The 27,720-nt window shown below is 44.6% G+C and overlaps 1 protein-coding gene across 2 annotated transcripts in view; it reads left to right on the forward strand.

The window, feature by feature from the left end:
• Nucleotides 1-27,720, forward strand: part of LOC138497547 (UDP-N-acetylglucosamine transporter) — a 338,062-nt gene that overhangs the window by 92,185 nt on the left and 218,157 nt on the right. For both annotated transcript variants that reach the window (XM_069621088.1, XM_069621089.1), the window contains exon 2: nt 13,398-13,602. In XM_069621088.1, coding sequence (XP_069477189.1) covers nt 13,416-13,602 — 187 coding nt within the window. In that variant the 5' untranslated portion in view covers nt 13,398-13,415. The remainder of the gene's footprint in view (nt 1-13,397; nt 13,603-27,720) is intronic.

The raw sequence follows: 27,720 nt of genomic DNA on the forward strand, positions 1-27,720 counted from the left end.
CTCTTAAGGAAACGTGTGATCCAAGCCTATAAACCAGATACTAGAAACATCATCTCTTATTCGGATGAACATTTTCAACGCCTAATTAAGACTCCATCTATACTGCAGAATTATCCGACTGCGGAAGCCACTCCATCAAGCAAAAGTCATGCAGAGGCCATTATCCAATAGAAAAAGAAACTGGTCCGCACCGAACTTCACGGTGAATTAATGTTGGAATACCTGAAGGCGGGGTAAGTACATAACATCCCAAGAGTGTTTGACAACCCGAAATGTAAGGCTAATTTCAGTGGAGTGGGAAATAGATGCAGCAGAGACTGGATCATCCCTGCGATAGAAACAGCAGAAGAAGAGACGAAAAACAAAGTGAAGAACTAAAATCTATGGAAAAGAAATTGGCAGAAGATTTGATCACAAAAGATGTGAAACTACTTCTTGACAAGTCAATGAAGAAACTCAAAAATTCCATCAATTCAATTTGGTTAAAAAGATATGGAAACTGAAAAAAGATATAGAGACATATAAAGAAGAGCGTACGTATCCATATCTAAACCCTGATTTCTATCAAGATCAGAACAAAAACCAGCCCCAAGGATCGCACAACAGACATGGTGGACCAAAGAAATGTTTTTTGACTTTCTCTGATACATCGAATACCTCAAGTGGAAGTGATTCCGAACAAGGCCGCAACGCCACCCCTTCAACATAAGGTCCACAAAATGCACCACCTCAAGGTTTTTTTCGAGGACGAGGGGGGCGACGGGGACGAGTACGATGACCAAGAGAAGCAGCGGAATACACACCAGACAATGGAGCGACCAACACGACGAGACATGGTAGCTCCAGTTTTCTATTTGACTACACATGTTTTGACAATGACCGAAGAACAAGTACTAACGAAAGGTCTAAGCTATGTACCCACGAAGGTTGCAGACGACTTTGAAACAGAGATGGAATTAAGACTTTTTTTAGATCCGTCGGATCAAAATATTTTTGTTTTTTTAAATCACGAAGATGGAAGTGGAAACAAAGGCAAAACAGAGAGCATGACAAACCTTAAACCTCCATCTACTTTCACTCCCCCCTCTGTCGACGATCAGTCCAGAGATACAAGTCTTTGAAAATAAGGTACTCTATGAGGTTAAGAAACATATCAAAACCAAAAACTACACCAGAGATAACTTCTCAACTGAAGAAATAAATGCTATCAAACATCTAGACAGCAATGAGAATTTCCTGATAAAACCCGTCGGCAAAGGAGGCGGGATTGTGCTATCGGGCAAAGAATATCGGAATGAAGCTCTGAAACTAGTAAATAATTGTGAACATTACAAACCTTTGAGTTTTGATCCAACAAAAAGGCTACGACAGAGATTAGGAGTTTGACCACTTTTGCAGCCAGAGAAGGCTGGATCGACGAGAATGAGAGTCATTTTTTCAACAAAGCCCATCCCACTACTGCAGCTTTTTATATACGGCCTAAGGTCCATAAGAATCGCCCAACTCCACCAGGCAGACCCATCGTGTCAGTGATTGGATCAATCTTAGAACCTTTGTCGCAGTACGCTGACTTTTTCTTGAGACCTTTTTGATAAAAATGACATCATACGTGCGCGATACAACTGAGATGGTCAAAGTCCTTGATGGTTTAGAGATAGAACGCGACAATATCCTTGTGAGCTTTGACGTAGAAGCGTTATATACCAGCATACCACAGTCAGCGATTATTGCTGTTCTCCAAGGATATTTAGATGAAAGACCAAATCCTACAACTAGGGTGACGATTCCATTTATATTAGAATGCATTAGACTAGCCCTCACCGAGAATTTCTTCATCTTTGAAGATACTTTATTCCAACAGCTACACGGCACAAGCATGGGCGCAATGTTTGCACCGGATATTGCAAACTTATATATGGACTAATTCGAAACAAAATACATCTATAATGACACAAACCCCTACAGAGAGCCTATCAGAAACTGACATGGCTATATAGACGATGTTTTTGTCACATGGAAAGGGAGTTCTATGGAACTGGAAAATTTAAAAATATGGCTGAACACGCAGGACATGTACCTCAAATTTACTATGACATCAGGTACCAAAGAGCTACCGTTTTTGGATCTCATGATCCAGAAAGATCAGGATGGGAAATTATAAACGACTCTATATCGAAAACCCACTGATAAAAACACTTTGTTGCACTATGGTAGTTATCACCGTACAAATTTAAAAACAAATCCTCCTTATGGACAATTCCTTCGCATCAGAAGGAATTGTAGCAAGAATGACCAATATGAGAAACATGTGACTGACCTTGAGGAGCGGTTAACACAACGAGGTTATCCAGCAAATGCATTAAAAGCACTAAGAAAAGGGCAAGAAATGCACCTCGTGAAGTATGTTTAACTAAACACGTTAAAACTAAGGAGGAGAAGATTACGTGCTTAACTATGTACAGTCCTGTAAGCAACGCCATCAAGAAAACCATTCTAAAACATTGGCCCCTCATCATGACTCCAGATTTTCAACCACAGAGACCGAGATTTGCCTTCAAGAAGACACGCAATCTAAAACAAATACTAGTTCACACTTTTGAAGAGAAGAACATTAGAAATAATCAACTTAACTTGCGGGGTCTTCCCCCTGTGTAGGACATTTCAAGTGTGGCCATTGCTCGGTGTGTGACCTGACAGAATACTTTAAAAGTGATTAATTTAAAAAACATCAAATGGGTGTGTAGAGAATTTACCAATTGCAAAACCGCATGGGCCATATATGGAATATGCTGCCCCTGTAATCTATTATATATTGGCAAAACTAAAAGACTATTCCGCCAGCGCATATGCGAACATCGATCATGTGTAAAAAAAAAACAAAGGGGCGGACAAACAATTGGTAGAACATTTCCTGGCCAAAAGAGACACTGAGGTGGACATAAAATGGTTTGTCCAAACAGTACCAATGAAACAACGGGAAGGCGATAGAGATGTTACCCTTAGATGTCTGGAACAAAGATGGATACAGAAACTGGATAGTGTACACAGTGGCCTAAATACATGCATTGAATGGAATTTATTCCTGTAAAAACTCTAAATCCTGTCCCATCAACTGTCACATAGTGTATGCGAGATATACAATTAGTGGTGTTTGTGTAATCATGTCTGATAGATGTGTTGCTGCATAGGGATACGTCTGGGATCTGCTTATTATCGCAGAACTGACCTTCTAAGTGTCAGTGGTCTTTGGTTTGAATACACCACCGGAAACATTTGATGTGAAATACAGTTGTGTTCTTTCGGTTTTGATCTCCCTCCCACCCCCCCCCCCCCCCCCCCCAAGTGTATGTGAAAAACGTACAAAAAGGTCTCAGAATGGGGAAAAATATAGTGAAGTAAAAGTGAAGATAACTCATGCTATGACAGTTATATACTCATGATATTTGTGACAGTGATAACACAAGAGAAATCGTCAATGATGTAAGGACGGTAAATCATGAAAGAAAGGTGTGTACTGTGTAATACTTTGCCCTAAATAGTGTGACATTGTATTTTTGCACTATGCCCAGTCCGTTCCTTGTGGTTGTATTAATTATTGCACTGAGTAATGAAGGTGTTTGTCCACACTGGAAAGCCACAACGGAAAGAGATGGTTATCTTTTGCTGTGTATAAGGTTGCGCCCATTGAAGGCAGTATTTACACTCTCTGCCTCCTTTTTTGATTGGCTGCGTGTTGAAAGTGCCCCTAGGTAAGCAGTACATTACCCTTTTTCCCTTTTCCCAGAGCAGCTGACGCGCATTTGCAAGTGCCCTTTCTGAGTTTATCAATAAAACACGGCCCCCCACAAGTGCTCCCTTTTAACGCTTCGAGCCCCTAATAATATTCAATGAATACGTGTCACTCATTGTTAAGTTGTCACAGCCATTAAAAAATAATAAAAAACATAATATAACAATGTTTTCGGCTCTGTGTTTCGACACCGGCATCTAACACTCCACGTGACGCGATCAGCTGACCACAGCGACCAGGAAGTCGGGTTAAACATTCACTATGGCTCCGCACTCGCATATCTGTTCTTCAGAGCACGAGAGTAACACAACTGTGTCTGCGATATGTGCTGGGTGATCAATGCCAGCACTGCACGTTTTTTGCGACAAGATAGGTGATCCTCCTTTTTCACTACAGCTTTTCACTTTTTTCATCACTAGCACGGACTGTGTCCAACAGCTGTTTTTTGTGTCAACTGCCTCGCACGATCTGGAGAATAGACAGGCAAGCTTTTTTTTTTTTACCACAAGCACAGACTGTGTTCAACAACCGCAATACCGTGTGTGAATAGCTAAGCAATGTACCCATATTGTATGCACAGCACAGGAATACAAAATCCTGTGATATTTAATATAGACTTGGGGCGTGAGTGCAAATTGTTTGGGACATTGACAGCATTAAATTGCAACTAGGTGTGTACCTGCCCCTTACAGGATTGGGGTACATAGATATTTGGGCGACCCTCGGTGCAAACAAAGGCACTCGATGCTCCCCTGACAATTCTGCCTGTCTGTAATTAAATACACTCATTTCGTCATAGACAAGGTATGATTTTGCTATTGAATATTGTGAACAGTGTTATTTTGAATATTTGTATTCGCCCTGCCCAAGGTACTAGCAGGTTTTCCCTGTGTTTTTTGTCCTATAGGGCCGACTGTCCTAGAACTTTGTGAATGACTCTAAAAATTAATCATCCTCTCCCTGCTCTGTCCATCCCTAGAAGGTGAGTGGACGACAACCTAGTAATCACCCACACATGCTCTACTATATGAGAGTTTTTGATCAAACCATAAAACCCTTTTTATTTGTTTTTATGTTTTAGAAAGTAGAAGCACCACTGGGTTTGGATGATTTACCTTCCCAATTAATCACTTATATTCTATCCTGATGAAGGCCCGGCTTGACTAAAGAGGAGACCAAGGCTGGATGCGGTCTACCTCTACCGTTTGAGCCGAAACGCACCGCGTTCACACCATTTTTTGCAATCTCATCCATTGCTAATACCCGTTGAGGTGATGGGTAGCAAGCACCTTATAATCAACAAAAGACTGCTCTACTTGCTCTACTTTTCTTTGTCCTTCATCACATTTTTTGATGTATTCTATGTGACAGTTTTTTTTTTTTTTTAAAACCCAGACCAAATGTTGTCTACATGAAAAGATGTCTAATGTGAGAAAATCATTCATGGCATATGTTTCTTATGTATTTTATGTGCTATGTGTTTTAATACTAAAAGAAAAAAACAGACTCAAGATATAAAAATAATAAAAAGTAATGTTCAGTTCTCAAAAAAGTATGGTTTGATGTATAAGAAGTTGATATGTGTTATGACTTCAGGGTGTGCACATGGTTCTGATTGTTGATAATTAGCCCAAATTCAGGAGTAGGAGGAAGTTTGTGGTTCTTTTCTGTTGTTCATAGATGAAGCCTGCCAGCTGACGCCCTATATGCTTTTTGTATATTTGGGCCGGTATTTGTTTCCATATCTTACATTACCTTCCTAAGATCTTCCTCCATTTCTAATTCAAGTGCCATTTTCTGCTTGCGTCTACTTGTCTCTTCTGCAATCTACACACCCCTCAAGGTTGCCTAAACGGCATAACGTGACATTTATCGCCGTTTCCCCAATATGGTTTAACTCAAACTCCTTAATTTGCAATGCCAATTTCTCCATGACAACTTGATCCTGTATTAGTTCCAACAGTAATCTCCCCACCCAGAGTCTCTGACTTTACTGAATGACCGTTGGGTCCAACGTTAATGGCGCATGATCCGATAGAGCTATAGCATGGGTCATAATTTGATGAATATTATCCAACAACGGAATAGATATACAAACATAATCTATTGGTGAGAATGAGCGATGCACATGAGAATAAAAGGTGTAACCTTTTTCAAACCTTCTAAGAACCAGCCATACCTCCACAAGGGACAATTGTATAAATTGTTGTAGCAGAGCAGACTGTGGAGCCTAGGCGAAACAGGTCTTTATACTACGACCATGGGCAGGGTCCAATGCCAGATTAAAATCTTAATAGTATTATCTCCCCCTCCCTAAGCTATTACAACTGCCTTAAAACACATTTAAAAAAACCATCCTGCCTTGTGTTTGGAATACACACGGTAACCAATGTTGGCGTAGTAGAACGCATCTGTATCACCGTAAATAAATATCTTCCCTCCTTATGGGCCTTGGTATGCAATACTTAACTGCTGTCATAGCTATAAGTACACCAGCAATCTTTCCCTCTGCATTCGCCTGTAGAATAACCGGATAATGGGATAGGCGTAACTTAACCCTGTCAGCCTTCCAAATGTGTGTAACTTGGAGCTCCACCAAATCCGGTTGGTGGCGCCTCAACAAACCTTCGAGCTTTCTATGCGTGACGGGGGGTATTGAGCCCTTTAACATTCAATGATAAACACTTGAATTGAAATCACGATCAACACATCAACATAGAGGCGTCGGGCATATACCCTATTCCACATGTACACTACAAAACTTCCCCAGCACATCAGGAACCCCGCCTTCCATCCCCCAACCCCTCAATTGCCAACCCCCCAACATAGCCCCATCCCGCCCACCTCCCCCCCCAAAAAAGTCCCCTGGTGTGAGTCACAGAACTTATTGTTACCCAGGGTAAAGACCACGGACTGTAAGCCACCAACCTTCCTAAGGCTAAGTGTGGGGTGACATAACACCCCTATCCGTTACCTGAACGGACCGATTGCAAGATATTGTGCTGCTTTCCTGCTAAGTCCAGAATTCTCTTCTTATTTTTGGCAATTTTCAAATGTTTTACTCTCAAGTGTCTGGCTTTGAAGCTTTAGAATTAGGCCTCCCGAGACGAGCTCTTCAATCCAAGTCTCCATGAACACCTAAAGTCGGCCAAGGCGTGTTTTATTTTAGTGGTGAACTGTGCTTGGAATGAGACAGAAAACGTATCCTGAAGGCTTTTGGTGAAATCTTCCTTGGATGCTGCCATTTCTAAGTCTTTGGAAGAGGACAGGGTTGGCTGGATCACGCTCTGGTCTGTAAGTATGGTTTCCTCCGAGCGCCTGGCCAGAAACCTTTCCAAATGGTTTAGCTGTTTTGAAGGGGGTGAGGATGCACATCCGGGGTCTGCCTCCTTCTGCCACCTGGCATATGCCTGAATCCTTATATCTTACATCCGGCTTCTAAATATGAAGCACCTAGCGACTGCTTCTATTTATATACCTCACCATCTATATGCCAAGTGGCTACCCAAACAATGCGCAGGAAAGGTCATCATTCTTTGAGCATGTCCATTCATTTAAGTGTCAACACCGGAGTGCCGATTTTACCATCCGGGTAGGGGAACAGTTCCAGTGTTGTATAATGCCTTTTCAAAGCATACAGAGAGATCAGTTCCCCATTAAAGGAAGGGCCATGGCCTCACAACTCCTCCCCTCCCCCCCCCCCATGCACCGGGTAGCGCTGCTGCAGCCCTTTATCCGAATCTAACAAGGGACAATGTTGTTTACTAAACTTGTCCCTGCTTCCCGGGTGCTGCAACACTTCTCAGGTCTCTTAAACCCCCAGAACAGTCCGCTGCAAAATCCACCTCTGTTTAGCCTATCACCAGTCCACACGGGCACCTCTGTCTTCCGGGTGGGTGACACAGGGCCTTCCTGACACCATTAAAGGAAAAGCAAATCGAAATGCCGGCACTTACTTCCAAATCTTCGGGGCCCAGTGGCACGCCTCGCAACACTGCAGTGCCAGACTATCCATGGCCTCCGCGTCAGGTGGTTACCGCTCCCAAGACCCTTTACTAATCTGCCTCGTTGCAACCCCCTCCTCAATTCTGAGGTGTGTAAATCCCTGCATATCCAGGCGACCGGTACTAGTCACGCTTCTCTGCTCGGGTTGCCGCACCCACTGCCATGGACAGCAGTGGAAATTCATCCTTACAGCAGTCAAATTCAGCATTTTTGTAAACGGAGCACTCCACACGCACATCTTCGAATCAGCAAAGATTTTTGAACACGCATTGGTCATGGATAGTAATCTGTAATTAGCTAGGTCATTTCTTGCACCTTTTTTGAATATGGGAATACTAATTGGTGCTTTCCAGCTGGTAGGTATTATGCCTGTCTTTTATAGTCTCTGACATATATTACCCAAGTATGGGCCCAGTATCCTGGGTCTCTTTATAGATCAAGTTCAGAAATCCCATCGGGAGTAATTTCTGTTGGTACAAATAATACATATGCAGATCCGCAATGCATACACATCGGAGGCACACACAGGGAAACTAAAGTAAGGATGAAATAAATATCACTAGAAAATGTCAGTAACATTAAAGTTGATTTATCATGTATACAGATTGTGTGTTTGAGGCCTGCTTATTGCCCCATATATGTGCACCATGAGTTGAGGGCAAACCATGAGGAAAGTACTTTGAGAACATAAAAGAAGGTTAACGTCTTGTGTATATATATATGTATATATATATATATATATCTGTTAAAGGGGCGTTATGGTTAAGTTGCACTAGCAAAGACCTATGCAATTCGAAAACATTACCGGGGCGAAATTCGACAGTTATGGTAAACTAAGCAACCATAACTTGTGCCACCAGTCTGCACTGCAAGGACTAACACCCATTACACCAAAGATGGCATCACAAATCTCATTCATGACATCACTCATTCGAATGTACTAGTTGGGGAAGGGCACATGTTTCCGTTCCACACCTAGACCCATGCATAGGTCATCCACTGTATGCTGGTAACACTGCCCCTGTAGCTAGCCCTACGGATTCATGCAGTAGGCTACTGCATTTAAAGCACTGCTGCCGACTTCCTGGAGGTTCTGTAAACCTACCAATGCGTGGCTAAAGTACTCCTAACTGTATAATGGCCACTGGTAAACGAGGAACAGCAACTTGCAATGTCACGAGGGCGTGATAAATGTTGTATTACTTCGATTTATCTGCTGCTTGCCTTTCCATGACCCGTTAAACAGATACATTGTGTGTGCGCTCAGCAGTGTGACAAAGTATCAAGCGGTCGCCTGCCAGTCGTGCAGTTGAAGAAAACATGTAACTGCAGGTGGGACAGTTTGTACTAAGTCTGCAAAATGGAAAAGCTTGTGCACCTTCCTCATGCACATACTAGTGCATGTAAAGTCAAATAATAAACTGCAGAACCTTAGTGGTGGTTAGAAATGCGCGTTAGCTGCATGGGTCGCACACAATAAATTGCTTCCTGCTGCACGTAATCAAGCTGTGTTTCCAGTTGGTGTAAACATTCTTGTATTCCCCAATGTATGCATATCCGTGAATGCTGCCCCTAATGCTAATGGTGTAGCATAAAGTGGTTATACTGAATGTGACGACAACTGAAATGAAAGCACAGGGGACCAGTGAGCAGGCTACCGCCCTTACAACAATTACGTTTCCTACTTTCATGTACAGCATTGCCCACCACTCCTACAGGCAACAAGAGGGGTACTCCTGTAGGGCAGCTGAGCTCTAAAACAACCTTAGCAAACCATGTGCCGCAATTCAGAACCTTACCCGCAAAGGGCATTGTATTGTGCATGTAATGGAACGCGCCACTGTACTTAGGGAAGGTACTTCGAAGTGCGTGGGAATGGTCCTTACGGGAGCATTACAATGACTGGCGCCGATGTACGTCAGAGCCACGCAATAATTCTGTCTCCAGTCCTGGCACGTCCTCTATAGTATCCAGGCAGGTGCTGCCCCTTCTGTACCTGACCTTTGCTTTCATTCCTTCTGTAGCGTGTGTGAGATCAGCATGATAAATGAACTGGGAAAGGAACAAAAGGTAAATTAAGAAAGCACCTTTCACAGATCAACAACGGAATTGCCAATGCACACATGCACGGCTAGACGTGTGGGAAACACTGTAGTGGAATTGGTTAGAAAGGGGGTCGCTGTACAAATAGGTTTGTTTACGTGTTGCAGAGCGTTTTCAAGAGAGTCGCAGTGCAACACTAACTACAAATAAGTATGAATACTTTCAAGAAGGGCACCAAACCAATGTAGAGGTGGTGTGCAAAAAATCGGGATGGCTGGCATACTAAAATGAACGTTAGAGCTGACGAAAAGTATTTGTGCTGTGAAACGTCATATCATAGGGCAAGTATGTCATTGGCACATGTCAAAGAAAGGCAGAAATACACTTCTTTGCAATGTACCGCACTGTCTGCATTCACGGACCAAATAGAAAATGATGCTCCCACATCGGTGACTGCATAATGCAGTATAAACGTTTTCAAAAGATCGAAAACAAACGTATAAACTGGGCAAGTGCCTCCATCACAAAAGGCACTGAAACTCATGTAACATGCTGTGCAATTTTCCCTGCACAATCAACAATAATATCAGCATGCTTGCTTGCCAACATAGTGTCACACAGAGAAACCAAAATCAGTGTTAGGCAGAAACCTGTGCAGTTCCCTTAGGGAATACCAAGGGAATCCCGGATGTGTAGACTGTGTGGGAATCATGTTGAGATGCAAAGGCACATTCTTACCATTTGTGGCGCACTGGAAGAGGAATATGAGAGAGGTTACAGGAAGTTTAGGCTAGTGTCAGACCAAGTTTGGGCTATGGTATTGGCAGCAGAATCTTTGGTGATAGACTCGGCTGCTTATCACGTTTGGCAAAGGGCTCTGATCAAGATGAACATTTTAATGGAATTAATTATATTTTGGACTGTGATGAATTTAATGCCTTCTATTTTACTAGCTTTTGATGAAGTAACAAATTGAATGTCTGGTTATTTTAAAGTGTTTTGTAAAGTGAATAGTTTGTTAAATGTGTTTTGTATTATGCAGTGTAAAAGGTTGACCATGTTCTACCAAATACACTAATACAAATTTGTTTACCTACTTTTTGGCCATTCCTTTTTAAAACTACTCGAAGAATGTACACTAAATTAACAAAAGCACGCCTTCGACACCCAAGTCACCGCTCCTGGTGCAAATTTGGTGAAAAGCCATCCTATAGTTTGGGCAGTTAGGCGCAAGCAAAACACTTTTTCTGTTGCGTCCGCGGAGTGTCATACATTTTTGGACTCCCTCCCCCTTTAACTTTGCCCACCCTGAACAAAACCACTCCAAACTTCGCAAAATCATTCCGAATTATAAGCCACCCAGAAAGTGCTCTTCCTATGAGTTAAGCAATTTAACCTTAACTACACGGCCGCTACCTAATACATAAAGAAGCAGCAATGAAACACTGCATATTACATGCATTTTCTCCCAAAAGATCATGAATTGCTATTGGACAATGAATGAGTACACTAGTCAACGTTGTCAGGTTACCACTCATCAATCTAGCCCAAACATTCTCACAGGCTAGGTCCGCAGTATACATTTTACCAAAAGATGTAGATCGAGAGGATCACCACAGTCTATCAAGAGATGTTGAAGAGATTCAAGGGACCCAACCTCACCACAAAGATGGCATACCCTATTATTCATAGCAATACCAAAAGATAGTATGCCAAACACATGCCGTTTTAAAACAAAGGTCAGAGAGATGGCAAGGCCCAGTACATTTTTCCAGAGCATTATTTCCATACTGTTTAAACGTTTCCAATTAACTGGCAATAGCTCAAGACTATACAGAATTGAAGTAACTTCCTTACTGACATAAAATCCTATTAACGTAATTAAGGTGAATTTACAGTATCTAAGATTTTCCGCATTTGTGCATAAAGAGGTACTAATTTATCTTTTAAACTGGCACAAATGTCCCCCTTCCTAGATTTTCTACGGATGGGGTACCCTAGATAGATTAACTTTTGACGTTAAATTAATTTGGCAACCTTCTATAAACCACAAGTAATTCTGCTTAGCCTTTGAAAATGAAATGCAAATTATTCTTGGTTAAATGCTGATTCAAACTTTAAGAGTTCTTTGCAGCCCTATTCGGTTCTATTGTATAAAACTCTTGTCTGCGAATAACAAGGCTGTTCTTGTTAAATGACCTATTTTGGGAGTGAATTGTCGACTGCTTGCTAGCTCCTCGAACAAGTCAGACAAATACAAATTAAAAAGATAGGGTGCCAGAACACACCCCTGTCAGAGCCCAACAAGGCTCTACAGCAGCACCCGCTTTATTAACTTTGACGTGAATAGATGTCAGTGTGGCGTTCTACCAATAAGTTCTGGAGTCCCCCTGGGATACCCTAGTTGTGCAATTTGTTCCAAAGTCTAAGGCGGTGAACATAGTTGAAGGTACTAAGAAAGATCAACACAGGCCAAGAAAAACGTCTGATTTTTACCACATGACATGTCGCAATAAATGGATTATCAAGCTATTTAGCAGTCTTCGAAAACCTGTTCGGCATTTATAGGGTCTACCAATTGAATTAGCCCTATATCCTGCCCTGCAGTGGTGGTATGTTCGCCTTGTGTGCCTTTGCTGTAGGATTGTCTGTCCACTGTCTCCAATGTCCCAGTGAAGTGGCCTCCCTGCCCCTGAATGATACCTTCTCTCTATTCAAAAGATTTTTTTTAATATCGTGCTCTTTGTTGGAATCATTGTTGTAGTCTCAATTCTAAAAACATTACCGCATGTACGGACCATCTATGCAGTGAACCATTATAGTGCATGCCCACAGGTTGTGCACTGTGTGTCCCAAACCTGCAATAGACATGGGCTGCAGCAGATTGTTATCAGTTTCCCCACATCCACTGCACCAAAGCTACACGTGCACTAAACATAACCTGCAGCGGATTACTTAGAGATGCCCCTGCATACACCAAATGTGAGCTGCAGCTTTTGGTCAGGGAGGAGGGGTTGCTCCCACATGCCCTAAGCTGTTGGCTTTGAGCTTGGAGTTGCCACTCAAATTCACCAAACTGGATCTACATGCAGCTGATTGCTGTGAGGGATGCACACAGTAGCTAAGAATAGGCTGCAGCCGGTGGGGGAATTCCAACAGGCACCATGGGGGGAAGGGCGGAAAGAAGGCAGTCTGTGTGTTTGGGTCCTGTGAGTCATGTCAGGTAAATGGTAGGCTTGAAAAATAGTTTCTCTTTGTCTCTACCCGGAGTTTAACTCTGGGCTAAACTAACACCCGGTTTTATAGCTATGAAATGACTCATGCACCTATTGCATAATCTAGCCTGACATTAGTTATAGTAACATGCTTAGCAAAAAGGTATGATTGTAGCTTTATTCTTTTCCATCCTGAGTCGAAGGCCACAATTACCAGCATGAAAAGTAATGAGCCTACAAAAATCTAACGTGAATATTAAACTGTACTGTTAAGACTAAAAGAAACTCACTGAAAGGACCATTCAGTTTTGAAGGCGTGTTATTTTCTCACTTAACTCTTTCAGGACTATCAGCATTCAGCCATGTTGATCAGCTTGAAGTACATCTCGCTGGGGATCCTGGTCTTCCAGACGACGTCTCTGGTTTTAACAATGCGATACTCGCGAACACTAAAAGAGGAGGGACCTCGTTACCTGTCGTCCACTGCAGTTGTTGCGGCCGAGTTCTTGAAAATTGCAGCTTGCGTCTTGCTGGTATACAAAGACAACCGTAAGTAGCACCTTTCAGTTCTTGTTATGTTCTTAACATGTCACCTGTGGAGAGATCTTTGGTGTCGTATAGTTGTCTGATTCTGCTCTGCTTGGTCCCATATCTGTTCCCAATTCTTTGCAGGATCAGAAACGCTGTGCTATCACAGTTGAATTAAGTTGGGGCTGAACATCTTTTGTGCCCGTTAGGATAGATTTTCTGAAGTGCAACCAAGGGCTTACTAAAACCATTTAACTGAGACCGTACAAGACTACACTCTTAGTATAAGGCTGTACCACCTGAGTTCATGATAGTGTAGACAGGGCAGCCAAGTTTATCTTGGGAGGGAGAGAGGCTGTAGAGGCGATCAACTATTTGGCGGAAAAAAACAAGATGAGGAACCTTGACGCATGAGTGATTTTGGGTACACTACAGATCACGAATAGTGTTACAGCCATGCCCATGTCAACGCCCCCTCCGATCGTTGTATTTGTATTTATTTTATTTATATAGCGCGCCTGGCCCGGAGGCATCCTGGCGCATTTCTTAAAGGTTACAGGTTACAAAGTAAGCAGAACACATAAACAGTACAGAAAAACAATATACTTACAGATATACACAAATGAATTACAAAGTGAAGGTCAAATCATAAACAGTACCAATTGCACTGTGCTTTACAAGATATATCCACAATAAATTACAAAGTGAAGGTCACGTTAGCAAAGCAGAAGATGCAATACTTCGCAATTACCACTAGATGTCAGACTATATGCTCAGCACGTGAATCCAAGCATATACAATGCATATCATACCTATGTTCCAAAGGAACACACTATGTATTGTAAAAATAAATGGTTTATTTAAATACAAGTAGGCCCAGATAAATCTGTGGTGAAAGAAGTACTATCAAAGATCATATAAACACATTATAAAACACAACACAATGCTTTAAAGTATGCAGACTAAAGCATAGACCTTCAGAAAAAACTAACAGCAATTCTAGGGAAGTAAGACCTTGTCATACATATTTAGTATAGGACGCACCTATTCCTGGGGAGTTAAACCATAAGTTACTTTCGGATTACTTTCAGTAATACAAGGGTAGTAGACACTACCAAGTGTGCAGGAATCACTTAGTAAACTAACCTGCAAGTATACTTTTCTGAATACTGGAACACTTCATTCAAGGAACAGTAGAAACCTTTAACCACATTCAGGATATCACCGTTTTACTAGGTGAGTAAGACCTTTTGGTGTAATCGTCGCTTTTCAGATCAGTGGAACACAGACTAAGGTAAGCAAGAACTCTTTACACTGAATTAGGATTCATAGTGTTCAGGGACTGTGTAGAAGGCTCCCTAGATGCGTTTAAAGGTTGGGCCTGGGGGGAATGGTATGGGCAAACACTTGAATCGCCCACTCAGCTTAACAGGATCAACACAAGACTTAAGGTAAGTTTTACTCAAGCCAGCACAGTACCTTATCAGAATAGAAGCGCTTTGGAGTGGATGCCTCCAGGATGCAGCAGCACAGGATGGGAATTTGAAGCAGCAGTCATCAGAGGAGGCTTTCAGCAAAGTATTCAGCACAGGTTCTTGCGGCTTTGTGGATTTTGGTGCCTTTTTACAGCAGCCAGATAGACGAATATCACCAGTCAGATTCTCGTCACTCTCTCGGTCCTGCTCTCTGGTGAGTGGACTTCAGGGATTCAAATCGTGTCTCTGGAGATCCAGCAGGAGTCCACCAAGTTTCAGAAAAAATCTACTTTGGAAGACAATGCACCGCACGCAGGCTCAAGATCCCAGGGTATTCGGATATTGCAGCCCATCAAGGTTGCAGCACGTCATGGGATGGCTCAAAATGTAGGTCTACTCGAGACTAGTAGGAGTCGTCGCATTCGGGACCTTCAGGTTGCTTTGAAGGAAGGGTTACTTCAGGCTCCGGTCACTCAGCAGGTTCTCCTGTCATTTGATTCAGTTATAGCCATCATTCCTTTGTCTTCCTCTTTGTATTTGGTTTCAGTGGTTGACTTGTAATCAGCTTTCTGGATCAGAGTATTTATCGGGATCTAGAGCACAACCTCTGCAATCTCTCCCCGCAGTTTACAGAAAGGGGTGGTCTGGCTGTCCAATCAGGACCGCCATTTCCCCAGCAGGAACTGGTTCCCGTCAGGCAAGGTGGAAGACCAAAGGCTGCAGAGTTTTGGACTCCTCCAACATCATACAAGTAGTTACACTGCCACCAGACATTCAAGGAAACTTGCAATTTCTAACAATGTTACCAGGTAAGTAAGAAAGGGGATACCTTGTATCTCCCCAGCACTCCACATAAGGTGGGGTGTGCTGGCTCACTTATACAAAATGTAAAGGGGATGGAAATCCCTCTTTACTACTTGGGAACAGTAGTTCACACAAGTACACGAAAGAGAAATTAACTGGGAAGCCCAAAGGGGCAACCCAGCCCAAGTCCAAACGTTAAAAAACATTAAAGGAAACTAATTTCATCCATACACTATGGAGAGACATAAAAAGGTCACCCATAAAGAGTAAAAGACTAGGTGACGAGGGTTGAGGGGGAAATGCATTCACCCAGGGACAAGGAAAATAAATCGACAAGTCCAAGCTAAAAGTTCTGGGGTTGACACAGGTCTGGAAGATTATTCACATTTATAAAAATCTTACCTAACAGTGCCTGTGATCTTATTCTTTATTTTGGTACAACTGCTGTGGATGGTCCCTTTTTGTTTGGTATGGCTTGCTCTCTTGGCGATGCAAAACATGCACACCTCAAATACTTTGCAGTCAATCGGCAGACTGCGAAGCATTAAACTGGCCCATTGCAGTTCATCTTTGCATCCCTATTGGAGCATTGACTTTTGTAGGGGAATTGCATTTTACATTGAATGGATCTCGAGTTTTCCTAGACCTTAATTCTGACTTCTGTAGACACTGCCTCTGTTTGGAAGAACAGTGACTTCGATGATAGCATCGTTATCAATTGGTGGCCATACCTGCATCCCATTCTGCACAGCTAATTGTGTGCAAAAACGGACTCTTATTATGAAAAGTATGAATATCACATGAAATTAGTCATGGTGAATACAGTGTATGCATGCTAACTTGAAATGCACGTTTTGTGATGTAGCGATATTCTTTCTGTAATTATACCTATATTGTTTTGGTGACACCCACATCCCTTTTGTAGCAGTGCCCAACTCCATATTTAAAAATGTGCTTGCAACAGTTTGTGTTTTTTTTTTTACTTTATTCATTACTCGCAAGACCAAAAGACAGACCAAATGCAATATAACACTTCTGATGCTTGTTAATCTGCGTAGAATCACATGCTTTGCATATAGTCCGACATCTAGTGGTAATCACATAGTATTGCATCTGGTCTTTCGAGGATCGAAAGGGGATGTCGAAATGGGCATGCCTCTAACACTATCCCTAACGTGGCATGTAGTGTACCCAAAATCCTTCACGCTTTGAGGTCCCTCAGATTTGTTTTTTTCCACCTAGCTAGCTGGTCGCCTTACGCAGAGCACTTACAAACTGAAAATTAAAACTATATTCATCCCCTTCAACGGCGACTGATTTCCTGCCACCGCCGAAAACCATGGAAGACGACCCCAGACTTCGACGGCTGGTGCTCTGGTTGACTCTGTCGACCGCGTGGCTGGGCCTTCTGGCCAGCCTATACAGTAGGGAGACTGGGTTCTGGGGGTCTCTTTTCTTTTTTTTTTTTTTTTTACAAGAATGTATTTCTCTCCCCTCTCTGGTTTTGCCGTCACCATAAACCTGAGCTATGGACAGGACACCTTTTTAAAATGTTGCCCTTCTTGTAAAGGCAAGTACCCTCGGAAGGACACGCCCCGAGGTGCAATACGTGTCTCCCTCGCAATCGCCACAAGGCTTTTGCGTCCTAAGGCGATTAAAGAGTGTTGAGTTAAACGGTGGGCAGCCTACACCATGATGCAGGTAGAGGGTAGCTCCCCTGCCGCCACAGGCGCCGAGAGTGATGAGGAGTTGAGCGACGGCCATGGCTCCGATACGGAGGCCATCAACCTATCATCGGAGTGACCGCGCTCTGTACCGTACGGGGAATGTACATCCCGGTAACAGGGACGCACCCACTTTACACAAGGCTAAACACACAACCCCACCTCCCCGTGCTGCCTCGACGGACTTGTCAGGTTGGTCCAAGACACCAGCGGGTATGCCGATTTCTTCGACGGAACCTGCCGACCCACAGGGTCTGCAGCCCTCCCCGCAACCGCATAAGCGGCATGCGTCTGGGCATTCCATTGACAAGGGCGTCACCAAAATACAGAAGGCTGTCGAGACGCCTCCTAAGAGCGCACCAACGCAAAAAGTTCTGGCAACGTCAAACTTCGGCGAAGCCACTAGAACAGCTAAAACCCCTCCGAGAGACGCCGAACATCTGCTAGAGTCTCGCAAAGATTGTTTCAGCGGCCAATAAGCCCAAAGACAGGTCGAAACACACGTCCACGTGCAGAGAAAGGCAGAAAGACTATTCTGAATGCATCCAGCCACTATCTAAGACCCTCTCAGATACATCCCTATGGTCTAAGCAGGTAGATCCCCAAGAGGAGCCCTTTCTCCCTCTTGCTCCTCCTTATGGACCAGAGATAGGTTTGAGGGGTGTATGAATAGGCTTGCAAAATTCATCGACTTTTCAGAAAGGTTTCAGAAGGGTTTACTATGCCTAGTGAGGAAGACCTTTACCCCTCTGTGTCAACATTTCAGAGGACTCCCTGTCCTCTTCATGAGGAGGTGTTTGATTTGACGGATCAGGAAGAGGTTCCAGAGGACCCCTTTTTGCAGGAAGATAATCCTTTTGAGGACCACACTGACCAGTGGATAACCCACCATGGCTGTGACCTACCCATACCCCAGACCCAAACATAATATGTATGGGTCCTCCCGCATCTCTACCTCTTAGACCAACATCTCCTATAGATGACCAGATGGCATTTAATGCCATTCTGAAAAAAACAGCGGAACATTTCCAAATTGCCACGCAAGAAGCAGTGCAAGATTCTAACTTGTGGAGGATATTCTGAAGGAAAAGCTTCCTGCTAGTCAGGCTATATACCTTTACTAAACTCCATTAAAAGGCTTATCGCCCCTTCTTTACTGACACCATCACAAACCAGGGCTGTGAACCCAAGGGTGGAGAAACTTTTTCGCCCCTCCCCTACAGACCCTCTCTACATTTGGGGCCATACCACTCTAGATTCCCTCATTGTTACTAAAACTAGAAAAAGAGCGGGGATACCCTTGTGCACAGGTGAGGCACCGTCGGACAAGGACTGCAAAAAACTGTATGCGCTGGGTAAGCGTGTCACTACTGCGGCAGCCTACTCCTCCAGTATTGCCAACAACACCACTCTGTTGGCCAGCTATTGCGTTGTGCAGTGGAACCTGCTCCAGGAGGGCCTACAGGAGGTCCCAGAACCAGTACGGTCACGTTTGCTCACGGTTGTGTCATAGGGGAGGCAGGTAGATCATAATATCCTTAAGAACACCCCAGATGCCGCAGAGACAGCAGGGAGGACTCTGTCCCAAGGTACCCTTTTAAAGAGGCACGCATGGTTAAAGAACTCTGTTGATGAGAGGCGCTTGTGTTTCTGGCTTGAACCAAACTGGTGGAGGAAGCTAACTTGTTGGCAAGGCTGTAGTTAAGGCGCTAGAAACTGTGAAAAAGAACTTCGAAATCTTTAAACCGGATAACTCACAGGCCCTTTCAACAGCGAGGTGAAAGTTCTCGCTGCTCCTTTTGCTGACAACCCTACCCACGTTCCCCACATAACCAATACAGAATGGGTAACACATGGTCCTCAGGACAGGGTCCGCTGCCTCAAACCAGTATCTGCCTAGAGGACAGCGCTGTGGTAAAGGAAGGGAGCGCAGTGCCACCCCTAAAGGCTCCCCAGCCTCCAATCAAAAATGACTTGCAGATCCGGGATTACCACAGACTAGTAGGTGCTCAAGACCAGTGGGTGCTCAAGACCGTCGCGCACGGTTATTGCATCGAGTTCAGCCAGCCACCTTGATTTTTACCACCAAAGTCCAGGCGTCTGACACCGGAAAACGCCTGAGAATCCTGCTGCAAGAAGTCTAGATTCTGCAGGAAAAGGGCGCAATTGAAGTCCTTGTTCTACAGTTAAACAAGGGTATTTATTCAGTGTACTTCCTTGTAACCAAAAAGGATCTCACCATGCACCCGGTGCTAGACTTGCACCCAGCGAACAAATTTGTCAAATCACAAAGGTTTAGAATGATAAAGCTGTAAGGGATAATCCCCCTACTAGCACGGGGGGATTACATGGCAACACTGGACATGAAAGATGCATACTTTCATATTTCAATGTTGCCAGCACACAGAAAATATTTAAGGTTCATGATCGAGAACAAACACTATCAGTTCAAGGTCCTTCCCTTTGGCATTGCTTCGGCCCAATGGTATTTACAAAGGTACTGGCAATTGCAGCAGCTCACCTGCGCAGGCAATCCATCCCAGTTTATCCTTACCTTGACAACTGGCTCATAATAGGGAATTCTTATGAAGCATGCCTGTCGAACACCCAAAGGACAATAGACCTACTCTTCAATCTGTGATTCTCCATAAAAGAGAAGAAATCCAGCCTAGACCCCAGCCAAGTCAAGCAATTTCTAGTAGCCCTAACTCGAACAGAGGACGGCCTCCTCTTCCCCTCAAATGAAAGGATTCAAAACATGCTGTTTCAAATCCCTCAATATGTAGCCACTCGAGAGGTGACGTTGCGCAAAGCCATGCGACTGTTAGGAATGATGGCATCTTGCATTTATTATGTCTCACGCACGTTTGCGCATGCGCCCCATTCAAGAGTGGCTCAGCAGCCAGTGGTGTCAGGCCAGCGGACAATGGGACGATCTAGTGGTTGTCTCGGCAGCACTCGTCCTCTCTCTGCAGTGGTGGTCGAGGGAAAATCTCTTGAAGGGGAAGACCTTCACCACCCCCGCAGTGGAAGCCACTCTTACTACGGACACATCTCTAACAGGGTGGGGGACTCGCCTCCTTCAGCAAATGGGGCACGCCGTTTGGTCCCCAGCAGTAGCATCCAGCTACATAAACCTGTTCGAGCTGTTAGCAGTGTTCAAAGCACTGAAGGCTTTTCAGACACAGTTATAGGGAATAACAGTACTGGTCATCATGTACAGCACCACAGCAGTGTATTACCTGAACAAATGGGTGGGCACACACACTCCAGGGCTATCTAAACTGTCCCAGAACATTTGGAAGTGGGGGAACTCCATCTTCTGGCAGACGTGCTCAGCAGAGACTTCCCTCTACCCACAGAGTACGAATGGCGACTACACGTAGACATTGTCTCCAATGTTTTCGCAGAATGGGGCTTCCCTGAGATTGACTTGTTAGAAACGCTGGAGAACTCGCAATGCCCAGATTACGCCTCCAGGTACCCTCAGAACGGCTCCAAGGGGAACAGTCTCTGGATAACACTCTCAGGGAAATTTGTTTACTCTTTTCTCCCGATTCCCCTACTCAACAAGATAGTGCACAAGATGCACCAGGAACCAGTTACCAGGATATTGGTGGCCCTGATGTGGGCCCGCCAGCCCTGGTTCTCTCATCTGATGGAGATGTCAATCTCCCCTCCGATGAAACTACCTTGCCCACACAACATGCTATTGCAGGACAAGGGGGAAACACTTTATCCATGCCTACCAACTCTCAATTTAGCAGCCTGGCTCCTGAGATCATAGAGTTCGGGCACCTCCACCTTCTGCAGAGATGCATGGACATACTTAAAGATGCAAGAAAGCCTAACACCAGACATTGCTACTCCAAGAAGTGGAAACGCTTTGTCATCTGGTGTAATTCCAAGACTATCAATACCATAGTTTGTTCTCCTACTCATATTGTACTATACCTGACTCATCTTCTTGACTCGGGTCTGGTTTTTAATTTTCTGAAGATCCACTTAGCTGCACTTTCAGCCTATACCACGAACCAGCAGAAAGTGTTGCGGTGGAAGATCTCAGTAATCAAAGCTTTCATGGAAGGGATTAAGACGCTTGACCCCTCCCACCCCCATTTCAAAGCCAGCTCCCGGATGGGACCTGAATGTGGTACTAACCAGATTTATGGGATCTATTTATCATATTATTAGAATGACTCAAATGATAAATATTTTCCAAGGGAAACGATCCTGTCCAGAGGGTGGTTCCCTTCCCCAGGATTCTTAAACGGGATGGCAAAATGTCTCTTTAGCTGACAGTTCATTGGTATCCTTAATGGACCCTTCTTGTTCTTGTTTAACCACCATGTTCTGTTCAAGTGAAAAGTCTGGTGATGATCTTTTTGTAAAGGATCTTGTATCTTGGTAGATTACCTGATATCATCCTTTGCCAGGAATCTCTGTACAATCTTCAACTCCCTGGTATAGTCACCTGCCTGGACTTCTAGCATATATCACAGTTGCTTCATATACCATGATAGCATATACCATGATGTGCTTGACATAACTATTTGTGATGATTCTTTTATTCAACTTTGTCTTGTCAACATTCATCCATTCTTCTTAATGAGTGTTTAATCTGTACTTGGCTGTTCATAGCATCCAAACAAACTTTGCCCTTGTATATTGTATTAGCCCTTCTGTACCATTCATATATTCTTGGGTGGTGTAGTCGGACACCCCGGGGTCCCCAGCGGCTTTCGGTGAACTCATCGGTCTTTCCCAGCGTCTCAGAAGGTCCTCGCGCCGTTTTGTTATGGCTTCTTCCTCTGCTTTCCCGTTCAGGCGTGAAAATGCTTCTCTGGCATTCAGTGCAGCTCTGCGGTCACCTGACAGCTTTCTCTCGTGCCTCGGAGTGAGGACTGCTGATTGGTCGAGCGATCCAGCCGCCAAGAGCGTCTGCATTTCTCCTGGTTTCTCCACATCCTCCCTCGCTCGTGTCAGACGCCTCTCTCTTCTCTGAAAGCCTCCTAGGTTTCACCAGCCTTGTTGTGAGCGCTGCTTCCATGATCTTTCTCGGGGAATACAGAGTTTCGTTCTGTGACGCTTGTTGGCCTTCTCTCCCCCTCCCCCATAACCACTTCCCCCACACCCTCCCTCCCCTTCTATGCATCTTCCCTTGCTGGGAGCAAGCCTGCAGTCAACTTTGGGCTGTAGAACCCTGCTAAGGACCAGGGGTTCCCTTCTTCCTAGAGGTGCCAGCCTGGTCCTCTCGGCTCCTCCAGTACTCTCAGATCCCCATTGGCAGTTGGGGTCTAAGGGTTCCCCTCTCCTCTTCCTGAGTCTTTCTACCTTTTTATATTGCCTCTGGCCAATAGGAATTTGGAAAGCACTAGATTGCTGACAGTGGGAAGTGATCATCATTACTCCCCTCCTCTTCTTCATCCCAGTGTTGTGGGGATTGTGGGAATGGTAGTCCTTTTTTTAAGAATGCTATACAAATGTTTGTCATGGGTTTTAAAGTCCAACTATGTTGGAAGAAAAGTAGGAGGAGCTGGGAAAAGTCTTTCATCATTTTTCTGTCTTTCAAAAAAGCCTGGTTAGTGGGCTGTGGGTCTTTGGGATGTGAAAAAAGCTTTCCATTATTTTCTATGGGTGAAAGAGGGAAGATATCACAATGGGCCATTAATTTACAAATGGATGTTTAATCCTGAAAGGGAAAAGTGATACCGGGTCCCACTCGATGGACTCATGGTATCGCCCCAGAGATTTTCTCCCACCATGTGATCCTCCCTCATACAGTCGCCCTCAGGGTCTGCATCATGTAGCAGCTGGTGTCCCCTGGCCACATTGGAGAAGGTCACTGCCAGGAAAACGCTGATGAGTCTGTCGGATTCATCACAATACACCATCTCCTCACTTCTCAGCTTCTGTGATTCTTCTGTTTCTTTGTCCAATTTATATTTTAAGGACCGCACCATGGCCGAGAAATGCTCTTGTTTGGTATTAATGGATGCAAACCTTCCTTTTGCATCTCACGCATTACTTATTGGAGTGCAGATTCAGGCATTGTAGGAATATCATTAGTCCCACTTTGACACTGTCCAAGCCAGAATATTAGAATGACTACCTCCCTCCCCCCGCCTCGACCTGCTAAAGTTTTCCAGTGGGCTCTTTTTCCTGGCATCTCTACCCCTGGTGCAACCAAGACTGTACCTTTTGCTTATGGTGTAGGTCAGAGGTTCACTGACAACTAGCAAACATTGCGACCGCTAACAAACCATTGCTATTTTGGAATGTATGACCGCCCCCCTCCACCTCATGCACTTGTCTAATTATGTACGTTAGCAGCCATCCGACAATATTCGGCTAGCAGTCCTGGTACTTCCAGTGAAGAGGGAGTCTGCAAGCTACACTCATTGCTGCACAAAGGGTGGGGCCACCGGCAGCCCAGGTGAGGACCAGAGTAACCCAGAATATTTACCACGTCACATGGCTCCCTCTATCATTGGCCAATTTGCCTTTTTTTAATTTTTATTTTTTAGCCATACAGGCTCATATGGGTTGGACATTGGTCAATGGTGGGAGTGCTTTATAACGCCCCCGAAGCACATAGATATCATGGGGGAGATTTAGTGATCGACAACAATGGTCAGAGGGAAATAATAAAGCGGTGTGTAGGTATATTGCCCATACAAGGTTTTTTTTTTTTTAGGAGTTATGATGATTTCTTCTAATTAGGTAGGTTCCCAGATTAAATGCATAATGGATAGATTTCTACCTATTGGAAGGAACTGTTTAGCTGTTCAATCTCGTATTGGGATGGGGGTGAAGAGGGGGGGTATTTGACCCGCAGATACAGAAAGGAGAGAGGCAACAAATAAGCCGTTAATAGAAAGTGGATTGGTACTGTTGAGCGACACTGCCTCATTAGGAGAATTCAGAGCCTATACAGCAACTGGGGAAGGGACATCGGTTTGCTATTACTAACGCTGAGTAATAGCTGCACTTTGAGCCTATACCATGTCCCAGCAAAAGGTGTTGTGATGGAAGATCCCAGTAATTAAAGCTTTCATGGAAGGGGTTAAAAGAATTCATCCTCCTTTTCTAACACGGCTCCCGGATGGGACCTAAATGTGGTATTAACCAGACTTATGGGGTCTCCCTTTGAACCTATGCACAAGACAAGCCACAAAGCACTCACTTACAAGACTGCCTTCTTAGTGGCAGTCACCTCGATAAGGAGAGTCGGTGAACTACAGGCCCTTTCGATTCCAGACCCTTTTGTCACAATTCAGAGATAAGGTGGTTCTGCGCACTCGCCCATTGTTTGCGCCCAAATTCATTTCTAAGTTCCATGTGCACCAGTCACTAGAACTACTCCCTTTCTTCCAGAACCCCACTAACGTGGCTGGGAAGAAGCTAACACACACTGGATGTGCACAGGGCAGTCATGTACTATCTCGAAAGAACTAAAGCACTAAGGAAAACAAACCACTTTTTCGTTTCAGTGGTGGCTGGTAGAGAGGGGGACCCTGTCTCTAAATCAGCCACCTCAAGGTGGATTGTCAATTGCATCACACTCTGTTACACTCTTGCCAAGAGAGATCTGCCCTTCAAGCCTAGAGTACTCTACTCGGGGCACTGGGGCTTCCATAGCATTCATTGCAAATGTTCCTCTTGAGTCCATTTGCAAAGCGGCAAACTGCAGTTCTGTATACACCTTTAGAAAACACTATTGCCTAGACACTGACTCTAGGTCTGATTCTCAGGTGGGACAAGCAGTACTAAGAAATGTTTTCGCTATTGTTCCTTTTCACATCCAACCACAAACTCCGGGTTCTGCTCGCTAGTCTATGCACAGCATGTGATTCTAAGCAGATTCACAAGCACCAGAAGACATGTATTACTTACCGTAATAGCATTTCTGATGATTGTATCTGCTTAGATTCACATATGCCCACCCTTTCTCCCCGCTCGGAGGGAAGGAACATAGACATCTTACTACTCTCTCTTTCTGTACTCACGATGGTCATAAGGCTCCCTCACGGCAGAAAAAATACAATGGAAGGACCTTGACGCGTGAGGGATTTTGGGTACACTACATATCACATTAGGGATGGTGTTACAGGCACGCTCATGTCGCCGTCCCTTATCGATCCTCGAAAGGCAAGATGCAATACTCCACGGTTATCACTAGATGTCGGACTATATGCACAGCATGTGAATCTAAGCAGATACAATCATCAGAAATGCTATTATGGTAAATAATGCATAGGCCAACATCTAGTGGAAGCTGCAGAATATTACAGTTTGTTTTTCGAAACTCGAAAATGGGCGTCGAACTAGGGCGTGTCAGTAATACTATCCCTAGTGTGACGTCCCATGTACCCATGATCCCTCACGCGTGTAGGACGCTCAGATTGTTTTTTTCCGCCATACTAGTCGGACGCATGTTGCAGAGTTCCCATTGGCATTTGCCAATTATACCTAAATATTGTTAAAAATGTTTCCCGTTATCTTCCATCCTACGCCGAAGATCGACGTCAGCGAAGATCGAGGGAACCAGCGACCTTGGGCGTTGGAAGGCCTTTGGCCTCGGCCTTGGAAGGCCTCTGGCCTCGGCACTGTACAAGTAGGGAGAGTGGGGGGTGGTCATAACTTTCCCACATTTATTTCCTACATATACTCAGCCCGCTGCCACATTTACTCATATGGAGAGTACTCCTTTCAAATTCTGCCCTAAGTGTAACAGGAAGATTCCCTGGGTAGATAAGCACAATACATGCAATCTGTGTCTCCCACAAGACCATCCCGATGCTGTGTGTAGATATTGTAAGCTCTTCAAGCCAAAAACACTTAAGGACCGCTCGACGAAGCGATGGGCCCACTACGCCAGGCAGCTAGAGGACATGGACGTCGATGGGTCGTTCAGCGATGGCAGCAACGCCGCTGTATCGGACGGCGAGGGCAGAGGGGTGACTTCAGACACCCACGCGCAAGCCCCCTACCTCGGAGGGAGGACTGGCCAGCGGCCCAGTTAAGGGGACAACACGCAGCGGCAGAAGCGCAACCGACACCAGTTCCTCTAAACACATCAGCCCGAGCTGTGACTCGGCACGCGTGTCGAGCTATCGGCAACAGAAGGCACAGAGAGAGCGGTCCAACAATTCTGTGTCCTTTGGGCATTCCTGTTCGCGATCACCACATGACAAAGACCAACCGTCCGCGGTTGAAAAAGGTGCCGCAAGCCCAATAGTTCCAGAGGCTCGATCGTCAGAAGACGATTCCGACCTCTATGCTCCCAAGTCAAAGCGTGTAGCGTCTGCTCCCGAGAATCAGCGCCCTCCTTCTACTACCTTCTAATCTCGACGCGAAGCGTCAAAAACCACCTCCGAATCTCGATGCAAAGCATCGAAACCCTCCGAAACTCCTAAGACCTCCGGAAAACATTCCTCTAGTCACGAGAAGGGGGATAAACAACACAAGAAACCTTCAGAACACCATAAAGAAAAACAGAAGACTCCTAAAGTGATAGAGAAGTCCAAGGTCCCTGACACTACTCCTAAGAGTAAAATTATCCCTCCTACTCCTCATGATATGGGCATGGATGTGGAACCAGAACAGGAGAGGTTTATTCCCAGTTCCAGGGAATGGAACTCAGCTGATATTGATAGGGTGAATAGAAGGATGTCTTTTTTTGCAGACTTCTATGAAAAAGACCCTAATTATTTCAATAGCTATGCCAACACACCAGCTACCTCTGCCTCTTTGGGGTCCAAGGACTCTCAACCCCCTCCTAAAAGGCTCCGCTCTGAGGCTCCGGCGCAGGGATTGGTTTCAGACCCCTTGCTAATGTAACCTTCCCATCCAGAGTCATATGGAGAGGAGACAGAAACACATATGCTGGAAGACCAGTCAGGGGTTTCTTACTATGGGGATGACGAGGACCAGGAAGAGGAGGTGGAGGATGAGGTGGAAGCCTACAATCTTGACTCCCCAATTCCTAAGGACCCCCCCGGTGCATGACCCGGTCACCGATTGATAATCAGCCACTCTTCAATGAGGTACTGGCTAAAGCAGCAGCTCATTTTTAGATAGACACACAGAGTGTCCAAGAAGATAGGGATTTCGCGGAAGAAATCCTAGGGGAC

Source organism: Ambystoma mexicanum, chromosome 5q (genome assembly GCF_040938575.1).
Source record: "Ambystoma mexicanum isolate Mex_15411 chromosome 5q, UKY_AmexF1_1, whole genome shotgun sequence".
Lineage (NCBI taxonomy): Eukaryota > Metazoa > Chordata > Amphibia > Caudata > Ambystomatidae > Ambystoma > Ambystoma mexicanum.